Genomic DNA, 12717 nt, shown 5'->3' on the forward strand with positions numbered 1-12717 from the left:
AAGGACCTTATAAGGCCAGTTCACCTGATGTCATCATTACAACAATCTTGGTTGCAACTTTTTTGTTAGCAAAAACAAATTCTGTAATGTTCCTTTAAGATGTTTTTTTGTAACCTAATATTAAACCATCCCTTTAAATTGACTACTGTAACTTTTATGTACAACTCCCAATTATGACACGCTTCTCTTGAGCTGTTGTTATCCAACACCATAATGAAATTTAAATGCTTCACTGGAGCTGTTGTTAAGGCCTCGATAATAAGAACGAAAACGATAAAAATGCACACCCTCGATTGGTGTAATGAGCGTGGGCGTATTCTGCGTGGAGCATTGGAAGGAACGAATAGAAAGCGTTCTCTTTGCATCGTGATCGTTATCAGTTCCGATATCGATGCAGTGTGGGTTGGCCTTAAACAATAATGAAATTAAAAATGCTTGACTGGATCTGTTGTTATCCAACACCATAATGAAATTATAAAAAAAGACAGGAAATTGTAAACTGGTAGGTGGTGACCTAGTTTGATAATTGATTGTTGCTGAGCAGTTGAAAATTGGAAAGGAAATTTGAACTGCCTCACAGATTCTCAACTTGCTTTTGACTGCGTACATCACAGCGGAGCCGGTGTCTCAAAAGTTACCACACTACAATAAATCAGAAGATTACTGAAAATGAAGTTCTTTGCTGATGATATATTGTCCTCAATCACCGTGGTTACTCTCTCTGTTATTATCATGGTAACCAAGGGTGTGTTTGCAGCGAGAGGGTGCCCTTATGGATGGGTGCCTTATGCTGAGTCTTGCTACTTGGGTCTGGATGGATCCATGAAGGGTGACTGGACCACTGCCGTGATGCAGTGTGATCGCTACGGCGCATCTATAATGGTTCCAAGCTCAGATTGGGAGAATGAATTCATAATAACATCATTTCATCACAACGACCAAACTCATGGTCTTTGGATCAATTGTAACGACGTTGGAATAGAAGGTGAATGGAAATGCTATGAGGATGGTAATATACCGACAAATTATCGGAAATGGGAGCCAGACCAACCAGATGATGAGAAACAACCAGGTGATCAGGATTTTGGCTTCATGATAATCCGTGATTACAAGAATAATCCAGACATACTTGGCTTTTGGGGTGATACTCGGGCTGATGAGAATGATAAGTTTATCGTATGCGAGCAACCTCGTCAAGACAGATGTGGTCAGTTCACCCGGAATGTGTAACGTGTGTTACATTATATATTTGGTTTGCAGTAACACCATGTGTGTGTCTTCTTGCCAGGTAGATTTGTTCTTTTGAGAACTTGAGAAAAAAGGAATACGCTGGAAATAACTTGCTTATATTCTACTACTGCGTAGTAGAATTATATTCTACTACTGCGTAGTAGAATAAGGAGTTTGGGAGACTTCTCAGTTCTAAAAGAACTGTCAGACTGATTATAAACTGCTACATTTGTACCTGAGCAGAAGGTAGAAAATCGGCTGGGACTACTACTTTATCTTTCTTCAGCCACTCCCTGGACGGATATCAGTAGCATGTAGACAACGATGTATGGAGCGCCAAGACTGTCTCTAATTCAACATCAAGTGGAGTTTATCTCAATACATGTACATCTCGGCTCATCATCCAACGCCCACCCTGCAACTAGCTCCTGGTCCTCATACCCAAACTCGCTACGGTGAAGGAGCTTTCTTCGTTTGTGCCCCCCAAACTTTGGAACAATTTCCCCATCTTCATTCACAATTCCCTGACTGTGAATACATTCAAAACTAGATTGTAAACTAACCTCTTAATTCATAATTGTTCGTTCTTTGTAGTTTATTCTATTGCTTTTTGTATAAAGCGCTTTGAATTGCTATGTATGACGCGCTATATAAATATTGTACTTGATTATTATATCAACACTCGCTACCAAATTTCAAAGGAATATTTTCAAGAAAGTGAGGAATGCAACATCGAATTGTCAACAAGAATTATATGATAACTAAGTCGTCTCTGAATAAAACAATAATAAGATATACTTATAGAACTCTCAATGTGGCTTTACAAGCAATTGAAATTAACAAATATTGTACATGAGAAATCTACAAAAGATTTTCCTCTGAATATTTACTGAACTGATAATTTCTCAATTTAGGTTTTGAATTTGTTTCAATCTTCTGAATTGTATCAGTATCTAGCAATCACAACACTGGAATTTATTTTTGAACTATTTTTGCGATATGGCTACATGCCTATTTTTTTTTTAAGTTTTTAAAATCTTATTATCAACAACAAGGGAAACTTGATTCAATGATTTGGGGTTGAACAAAGAAAAACTGTGGGATTTGAACCAATAAACTGTTAAGTAAGATGACAGCAGGTACCAACCGCCTCTCTGAGGGCAGCATTTAATAGCGGACACAAACCCTCCAAAATTTGAGAAACGATCTATGCATGAATCTGAGAATCGTTTGGTGCATAATCCATGTATTGAAACCTCTACGGTACAATTATTAAACGCTTCAGTGGAGCCATTGTTATCAGAAGCACTTAGGAAATTATGAACTCAACAAAAAAGATAGTACTACATTTATAGGGTGGTAGCCTAGTAACACAAAATTGTTTGTTGTTGAGCTGTTGTAAAATGCAACTGAAATTTCAAATGCGTCACAGATTCTCACTTTTGCTTTTGACTGCGTACATCCATGCTGGCTCCTAAGTAGAGTTAACACCAGAAAAGTTACAGCACAACAAGAAATCAAAAAATTATTGGAAATGAAGTTCTTTGCCTCAATCACCGTGGTTACTTTCTCTGTTATCATCATGGTAATCAAGGATGTATTTGCAGCGAGAGGGTGCCCTTATGGATGGGTGCCTTATGCTGAGTCTTGCTACTTGGGTCTGGATGGATCCATGAATGGCAACCAGTCCACTGCCGTGATGCAGTGTGATCGCTACGCCGCATCTATAATGGTCACAAGCTCAGATTGGGAAAATAGATTTATATTTACTTCATTTCATCACAACAACCAAAATTATTATGGTATTTGGATCAATTGTAATGACGCTGAAATTGAAGGTGATTGGAACTGCTATGAGGATGGTAAGATACCAACGAAATATAGGAAATGTATGGTGGCCCTGAAGGGACATCGCATATCGCAAACGTGTGCGCATACGTATGCAATGTCGTAAAACAATTCGCGAATATGTGCGCACACGTATGCAATGTCGTGAAACAATTCGCGAATATGTGCGCACACGTCTGCGAATATTATTTGCGATGTCGTGAATTTTATTGCATACCATGTTGCATACCTTTGAATAAAATGTCTAATGATCTGGGGGGTTTCTTTCCAACAGTGAGATAAGCGGTAGTCATTGCAGCAGTAGTCTTTGTTGTGAGGCAAGCGAGGCGTGTGGTCGTCCTTGGCCTGGTTCCAAGTTCCTGGGTATACACATGCTTTACAGAGGGAGCCTGCTGTAGCGCCACAGTACTCCCTAGATCGGTAACAAGTTATCCACAACTATGACATCATCCTAATGGTATGCAACATGGTATGCAATAAAATTCACGACATTGCAAAACAAATCGCACTCGTGTGCGCACATATTCACGATTTGAATCACGAAATTGCATACGTGTGCGCACATATTCACGATTTGGTTCACGAGATTGCATACGTGTGCGCACATATTCGCGATTTGTTTCACGACATTGCATACGTGTGCGCACATATTCGCGAATTGTTTCACGACATTTCATACGTGTGCGCACATATTCGCGAATTGTTTCACGATATTGTATACGTGTGCGCATATATTCGCGATTTGTTTCACGACATTGCATACGTGTGCGCACACGTTTGCCTTATGCGATGTCCCTTCGGGGCCACCATAGAAATGGGAACCGAACCAACCCGATGATGATATGAAGAAAGGTGATCAGGATTATGGCTTCATGATAACCCGCGATTACAAGAATAATCCAGACATACTTGGCTTTTGGGGTGATACTTGGTACAATGAGAATTACATGTTTATCGTATGCGAGCAACCTCGTCAAGACAGGTGTGGTCAGTTCATTCTGAATGTGTAACGTGTGTTACATTGTACCTAGATGAGTCTACTGGTCACTTTGTGTCTCGCTGTCTCTGATACCCTGGACAGATATCAAACGGACACATTAGCCGTCTGCAGACAACGATGTATGGAGCACCAAGACTGTCTCTGATTCAATATCAAGCAAAGTTCTTTTCAATACATCTCCGCTCATCATCCTTCCTTAGCACATCTGCAACTAGCTCCTGGTCCACATACCCATACTCGCTACGGTGAAGGAGCTTTCTTCGTTTGTGCCCCCCAAACTTTGGAACAATCTCCCCATCATCATCCGCGATTCCCCGGCTGTGAACACATTCAAAACTAGATTGAAAAACTTGCCCATTAAACTCACGATTACACTTTCTGTTTATTCCTGTTGTTTTTATTTTAGGAAAGCGCTTAGAAACACTATGTATGAAGCACTATATATTTGGTAAATTTTGTTTATGATTTGGAGTTCAAAAATAAAAAATAGAAAGGGAATTTGAACCAACGACCTCCGGTTTAACTTGCCGGCACTCTATCAACTGAGCTATCTTTTCCTTTGTTGGTGGCGTTTCTGTGAAGGCATGGTTTTCTAGAGTGAACAGCGAAAAATTGACTTTTCTAGTCGATGTTTCATGATTATCTACTAAACTGATCTAATATTTACCCAGTCAGTTTCCCTTGTGGTTTATTACTTAATTTTCCCGATATAATGCATATAATTAGATTTTGTTAAAATGCGGTTGTTAAACTTGTGTAGTTGTTTTATGGTGATTAAATGATGATAGGGTACAGCTTTGGTAGTTTTGAACTTTAAAAAAATTGGTAGTTTCCCTTATTTGGCAATGTTTTTTAAAGGTTTTGTAATGCTAACAGATTTGGAACTTATTTTATTTTGAACAAAGAAAAGTTGACTTTTTAGTCAATGTTTCTTTGTTTATCTACTAAATTGGTTTAAAATTTACCCAGTCAGTTTTCCTTGTGGTTTATGTTGCGCACATTTATAATTTTTAAAATGCGATTGTTAAACTTGTGTAGTTGTTTTAAAGTGTATAAATGGCTATGCGGTGCAGCTTTGGTAGTTTTCGTAATTTATAAATTTCAGTGTTGTAAATTAACATGTAGTGTCCTGTTAACTTCAAACACATTTGTAGTAAACTCAGTGATTTTTCGGTCACCCTTCAAAGACACTGGACACTATTGGTAATTGTCAAGACCAGTCTTCTCACTTGGTGTATCTCAACATATGCATAAAATAGCAAACCTGTGAAAATTTGAGCTCAGTTGGTCAACGAGGTTGTGAGATAATAATGAAAGAAAAAACACCCTTGTCACATGATGTTGTGTGCTTTCAGATGCTTGAGTTTGGGACCTCAAAATCTAATTCTGAGGTCTTGAAATCAAATTCGTGGAAAATTACTTCTTTCTCGAAAACTATGCTACTTCAAAGCAGAAGAAGCCATTTATCACAGTGTTTTATACTATCAACAGCTCTCCATTACTCGTTTACTAAGTAAGGTTTGATACTAATAAATATTTTGAGTAATTACCAATAGTGTCCACTGCCTTTAAATCAACTCTGTACAATCTCTTGAAATGTTTCATTATTTGGAAAAGTCAACAGACTTCTTCAACAAGTTGCTATGAAAAAGTCATAGATTGGTTTGTGCCAACATAATGCGCATTTGTAGGCAACACTATCAAGAAAGATACAGTAACCAAAGTTGCTTGTGGAAAATTCAGCTGAATACAGTTCTACTGTCTGAGAAAACAGTAACAGAATGTAAAAATATTTTCAAAAGAACGTCAAATTCATCCATGTTAAGTCAGATGACAGCAGGTACCAACCACATCTCTGGTCGCAGCATTTGCTAGCGGACACCAACCCTCCAAAATGTGTGGCTGAGAAACGTTTTGTGCATGAATCTAAAAAACAATGGTGCATGATCCATGTATTGAAACCTCTACCGTACAATTATTAATCGCTTCAGTGGAGCCATTGTTATCAGAAGCACTTATGAAATTATGAACTCAACAAAAAAGATAGTACTACATGTCAAGGGTGGTAGCCTAGTAACACAAAATTGTTTGTTGTTGAGCTGTTGTAAAATGCAACTGAAATTTAAACTGCGTCACAGATTCTCACTTTTGCTTTTGACTGCGTACATCCATGCTGGCTCCTAAGTAGAGTTAACACCAGAAAAGTTACAGCACAACAAGAAATCAAAAAATTATTGGAAATGAAGTTCTTTGCCTCAATCACCGTGGTTACTTTCTCTGTTATCATCATGGTAATCAAGGATGTATTTGCAGCGAGAGGGTGCCCTTATGGATGGGTGCCTTATGCCGAGTCTTGCTACTTGGGTCTGGATGGATCCATGAAGGGCAACCGGACCACTGCCGTGATGGAGTGTGATCGTAACAATGCGACTATGATGGTCACAAGCTCAGATTGGGAAAATAGATTTATATTTACTTCATTTCATCACAACGACCAAAATTATTATGGCATTTGGATCAATTGTAACGATGCTGAAATTGAAGGTGATTGGAACTGCTATGAGGATGGTAAGATACCAACGAATTATCGGAAATGGGAGCCAGACCAACCAGATGATGAGAAACACCTAGGTGATCAGGATTTTGGCTTCATGATAACCCGCGATTACAAGAAAAATCCAGACATACTTGGCTTTTGGGGTGATACAGGGGCTAATAAGTATGACATGTTTATCGTATGCGAGCAACCTCGTCAAGACAGGTGTGGCCAGATCACCCGGAATGTGTAACGTGTGTTACATTGTACCTAGATGAGTCTACTGGTCACCTCGTGTCTCGCTGTCTCTTTGGCCTTGACAGATATCAAACGGACACATTAGCCGTCTGCAGACAACGATGTATGGAGCACCAAGACTGTCTCTGATTCAATATCAAGCGAAGTTCTTTTCAATACATCTCCGCTCATCATCCTTCCTTAGCACATCTGCAACTAGCTCCTGGTCCACGTACCCATACTCGCTACGGTGAAGGAGCTTTGTTTGTGCCCCCCAAACTTTGGAACAATCCCACCCATCATCATCCGCGATTCCCCGGCTGTGAACACATTCAAAACTAGATTGAAAAACTTACCCATTAAATTCACTATGGCACTTTCTTTGTTGTTTATTCCTGTTGTTTTTATTTTAGGAAAGCACTTAGAATCGCTATGTATGAAGCGCTATATAAATGTTGTAAATTATTTTTATATCAACACTCGCTACCAAGTCTCGAAAGAATATTTTCAGGAAAGTGAGGGTACAACTACTACACGACTTGTCACAAAAATTATGATTATAACTAACTCGTCTTTAGAAGGAAATTTTACTCTGAATATTTACTGAACTGATAATTTCTCAAATTTGAGTTTTGAATTTGTTTCAGTCTTCTGAATCGTATATCAGCAACACAACAAGCAATCACAACAATGCTACTTCATTAATAAATAAATTATAAATAATAACCTTTTAATGGAATATTCATGAGATAAAACTACATGAATCATGATTTTTAAATTTTGTATCAAATTTTAAACATAAGGGCAGTTGACTTGGTACATTTTGTTTATGGTTTGGAGTTGAAAAAAGAAAAATAGAGAGGGAATTTGAACCAACGACCTCCGGTTTAACTTGCCGGCACTCTATCAACTGAGCTATCTTTTCCTTTGTTGGTGGCGTTTCTGTGAAGGCATGGTTTTCTAGAGTGAACAGTGAAAATTGACTTTTCTGGTCGATGTTTCATGATTATCTACTAAACTGATTTAAAATTTACCCAGTCAGTTTCCCTTGTGGTTTATTACTCAATTTTCCCGATTTAATGCATATAATTAGATTTTGTTAAAATGCGGTTGTTAAACTTGTGTAGTTGTTTTATGGTGTTTAAATGATGATAGGGTACAGCTTTGGTAGTTTTGAACTTTTAAAAAATTGGTAGTTTCCCTTATTTGGCAATGTTTTTTAAAGGTTTTGTAATGCTAACAGATTTGGATCTAATTTTGGAGTGAACAAAGAAAAGTTGACTGTTCTATTCAACGTGAACAAAGAAAAGTTGACTGTTTAGTCAATGTTTCTTTATAATTAGAATTTTAAAAATGCGTTTATTAAACTTGTGTAGTTGTTTTATAGTGTTTAAATGGTTATGCCGTGCAGCTTTGGTAGTTTTCGTAATTTATAAATTTCAGTGTTGTAAATTAACTTGTGTCCTGTTAACTTCAAACACATTTGTAGTAAACTCAATGGTTTTTCGCTCACCCTTCAAAGACACTGGACACTATTGGTAATTGTCACAGACCAGTCTTCTCACTTGGTGTACATGTATCTAAACATATGCATAAAGTAACAAACCTGTGAAAATTTGAGCTCAATTGGTCAACCAAGTTGTGAGATAATAATGAAAGAAAAAACACCCTTGTCACATGAAGTTGTGTGCTTTCGGATGCTTGATTTTGAGACCTCAAAATCTAATTCTGAGGTCTCGAAATCATTTCTTTTGAAAATTACTTCTTCTCGTAAACTCTGTTACTTCAGAGGGAGCTGTTTCTCACAATGTATTATACTATCAACAGCTCTCTCCATTACTCATTACCAAGTAAGATTGTATGCTAATAATTATTTTGTCAGTCTTATTTAAATAAATAAAATAAAAAAATCATAAAAAAAAACACTTTTGTTTTGAGATAAATACCCATAGAATTTTAGAGGTTTGCGGTAACACCATGTAAATATCTCTTTGGAGTACATGTAGTATTAGTTTCTCATCAAGTAATTTGTTGTGGTATTAATATTTTTGAAGTTTTTACCAATCTATGACCCTACATTTAAACAGAGTGTTAAAAGCATTAAAATTTTACCTGGCTGAAAATTATTTGGTTTCTTTTATTATTTGAAACATGTAAGGCAGGTTGCTTAGCTTGTACTTTAGTGGAGCCAGAGATAAAACAACTCCCATTTAGCCTTTATTCTACCAAGTTGGGTATAAACATTCATCCGTCTTTAACCCATGGACATACCTTATTGTACAAATGGAAAACCATAAGGACTAGATTTGTAACAAATATTTGTAGCTTTTCTGTCAATTTGTCTTATGCGTTTTGTTCCTGAACTTCCCCCATTGTTTATCCCATATTTTTGGGGGCAGTTACCCCCCCCCCCCCCCCCCCCCCCCCCCCCGGGTTGGGTATAAACATCATCTCTCTTTAACCCATGGGTTCTCGATTGGGGTTAAGGGTGAGGGGTTTAGCTTTTCTGTCAAACTTCCCCAATTGTTTATCCCATATTTTTGGGGGGCAGTTGCCCCGCTTTCCTCGCCCACCCCCTTTCCAACCTGGGTTGTACACATTCTGGCGTCCATCATATATCTCCCTACCTGAACCCTTTTACTGGGCCAAATTTCATAGAGCTGACAAAGCAGAAGATATTGCTTAAACATTTTCTTGAGCGTCACTGAGTGACGGATATGCGTGCTATTTAAGAAGCCACTAATATTATTGTTATTATTAATAATTGTTCTCTTTCTGGTATTTTTTCTTTTTCTTTTTTCTTTAGATTCAGCACAGAATGGGAAAGATTGAGGAGAATGAAATCTGGCAGGATGAACCAGAATCAAAGGTGGGTCACTAAGAAAAATCATTTTGGGTAATTATTTTGTCAATCTTTTTTTTAGAGGCAATTTTATTCCTAACGACCTTATGTTAATGTATATTTGGTTTGCGGTGACACCATGTGTGTATCTACTTGCCAGGTAGAGTTGTTCTTAGGGAACTGTCTTGCTTTATGTTACTGGGACAAAAAGTAATTGTTGTGCCCGTAAGGCTCTACACCCCTTCTTCATGAACCCTTAGCTTGACCCCTGCATTACAGAGAGACTTTTATAGAGACTTTTATCTGAATTCTGACTTTTTTTAAAATGTCTGCTTGTTCAAATGTACTTTTCTCAAAATAACAGTCCTGCTCTTTGATCCACTTCTGTAGCACTGAGGAGACTGTTCCCTGAAGCTCCTTGGAATCTATAACTCCAGGGGTTACCAGAAAGTGGTCTTGTCATCATTTCAACGTACCTGCTAAGATCTGGATCCCAAATTTCAATTTTTTTTTGTCAGCAGTGACTCTCACCCCATAGTCAAATTCTTCGTAATTTTGATATTTTTTAATTTTTTTTTGACTTCAACCAGGAGGTGCCAGCCCTTCCAATACCGACAACCTTCTACGAACGCAACGCTCCATCTGTACCTGGCTTGTTTAAATTCATTGGTCGTACTGTTGTCTTGTCTGCTGTTATCGGAGTCTTCGCGATCTGCCGCCTGAAGAAAAAATAAACCACATCGATCGACGAGCCGAGACAAACCAACTCCTGAAGATATTCCTGAGTGAGCCAAACTCCATTCATAGAAAAATTATTCAATTTAATGCGATTCATTGAGAGATTTATTTCAAGATATTGTCTTTGAGAAAGAAAAAAATACTGTCAATATAAACAAATGTGGAGGCGCGTTCAAACAAGCAGAGTTTGTCAAGAAACGTCCTACAAAAAATCGAAACAAAACCACAAGTTTACAAAGGTAAAAAAAATAAACAAAATAATTGATAATATTGCATGACTTTAATCATGTGATGTGGTTGAATGCCGGCAGAGTTACTATTTTTTTAAATTTTTTTTGGTGTTTAGGGTTCTACTAATTTTTGGTTTAGTAGCATTTGTTTCTTTAGGTAAGTGGCAACAATTTCAAAATAATACTGTGATCCCAGTTTCCATAAACAAAGTGTTTCAATGTACTAACCCCTAGGGCTCAGTTTCATGGAACTGCTTAAGCATAACAAGTTGCTAAGCACAGACAAATTATGCTAACCCGATTAAAGTTACCAGCTAAAATACAGCTGTACATGTACACAATGTAAATGGTATCCTGCTTAAATGTGCTTAGCGGAAAAATTTCTGCTTGCCACTTGTGTGATAAATTGTGATATATCACAAAACTGTTATCTTGTTTATTGAATAGCTCTCCTTGTCAATGTAGGACTTTTTCTTTTTTTCTTGCTGGACGTATGAAAGTCAAATAATCCTTAAAAAAAGGAAACTGAAGTAATGGAAAGAAAGTCAAGATTTGTGTGAAGTTGCAGCGGAAGCTGTCAAAGTTTCTTCTGAAGAATGATTCTGTTTGAAATAAGATGGTCACTTTGTGGATGACTGTATGAGGCGCCATAAATATGCCTTTTTTAAATAATAATTATTATTATTTTTATAGGTTTTATTATTATCACATTAGTTTGAGTGGTGACTTTGAAGTGGCTTCTGTAAACACTGAAATTTTGTTCTTGAAGAATTGTTATATTACTTTAGATTTATGTATGAAATCATTCAAACTCCTTTAATTAGAAAGAAAAATGCAGTATGTTTTGGTTTTGTGAAAAAGACTCTGCAAGGGTCGAAACATTAGGCTATAGACTGTTTTTTTTTTTTTTTTTCTTTCGAATAATGTGCCCAAAACATTTTTTTAAACTTAAAAAAAAAAATAAAAAAATAAATAGCCATTAAGAATTTTATGTCCAGTGAAAAATATGAAATTGTGAATGTCTTAATCCAATCATGAGACTTTAATTTTTGTTGTTGTTTACTCTGTAATAGTGAAGTGTAAACAAAAAGGTCACCAAATACATGTAGTTTGCTCGTCATAAGAGTTCCTTATACTTGAGTACAATGTGATGTTAGAATATTGAGTCTTGACACATCTTCAAAGTTGGCACAAAGGAATAGTTACACAAACTTTATTCAAGGTCACAAATATTAAAAAGAATTTGCAAAATGTGCTACACAACAGTTTTGCGATGAGGCTGTACTGACCTTTATAACTTAACTTTATACAAACTTCCAACCTCAACCTTGCTATTTACATCAAATTTTAAATAATATAAAACCAAATTATTTTTACATTTTAGCATAAAAAAGTGATGTAGATTTCTACCTGATATCATGAGCTATATTAGATCATGAAACAATCTTATAATCTTTCCAGCGCTCTTTTTATTCTCTATTTTTCCTGAACTGCTATTAATGTTATATCTTGAACAATCATGTATTGGTTTTGCTAACTTGTAATTAAATTGTAATAAATACTGGCAATGTTGATGCACAATTACTATTTTATTTGGGGATTGACCCCTTGTGATTTTATCCATGTATTGCCCATTTTCAAACAAAAAATGCAAGGCTTACCCCTTGTGTTTTTGACAATTTTTGGCCAATTTTCAACAAAAATGCAAGGCTTACCCTTGTGATTTTATCAATTTCTGGCCTATTTTCAACAAAACTGCAAGGCTTACCCTTGTGATTTTATCAATTTTTTGCCTATTTTCAATAAAAATGCAAGGCTTACCCCTTGTGATTTTATCAATTTTTGGCCTATTTTCAACAAAAATGCAAGGCTTACCCCTTGTGATTTTATCCATTTTTGGCCCATTTTCAACAAAAATGCAAGGCATTACCCCTTGTGATTTTATCAATTTTGGGCCTATTTTCAACAAAAATGCAAGGCTTACCCCTTGTGAGTTTATCAATTTTTGGCCTATTTTCAACAAAACTGCAAGGCATTACCCCTTGTGATTTTTTCA

General features: G+C 36.7%; 1 protein-coding gene across 5 annotated transcripts in view; it reads left to right on the forward strand.

Moving 5' to 3' along the window:
• The window catches only part of LOC139945619 (amine oxidase [flavin-containing] B-like), a 38764-nt gene extending 27873 nt beyond the window's left edge, over positions 1–10891 (forward strand). For all 5 annotated transcript variants that reach the window (XM_071943041.1, XM_071943040.1, XM_071943039.1 and 2 more), the window contains exons 14-15: positions 9658–9720; positions 10284–10891. In XM_071943041.1, coding sequence (XP_071799142.1) covers positions 9658–9720; positions 10284–10427 — 207 coding nt within the window. In that variant the 3' untranslated portion in view covers positions 10428–10891. The remainder of the gene's footprint in view (positions 1–9657; positions 9721–10283) is intronic.
• Positions 10892–12717: the final 1826 nt, after the last annotated feature.

This window comes from Asterias amurensis, chromosome 12 (genome assembly GCF_032118995.1).
Source record: "Asterias amurensis chromosome 12, ASM3211899v1".
Taxonomy (NCBI): Eukaryota; Metazoa; Echinodermata; class Asteroidea; order Forcipulatida; family Asteriidae; genus Asterias; species Asterias amurensis.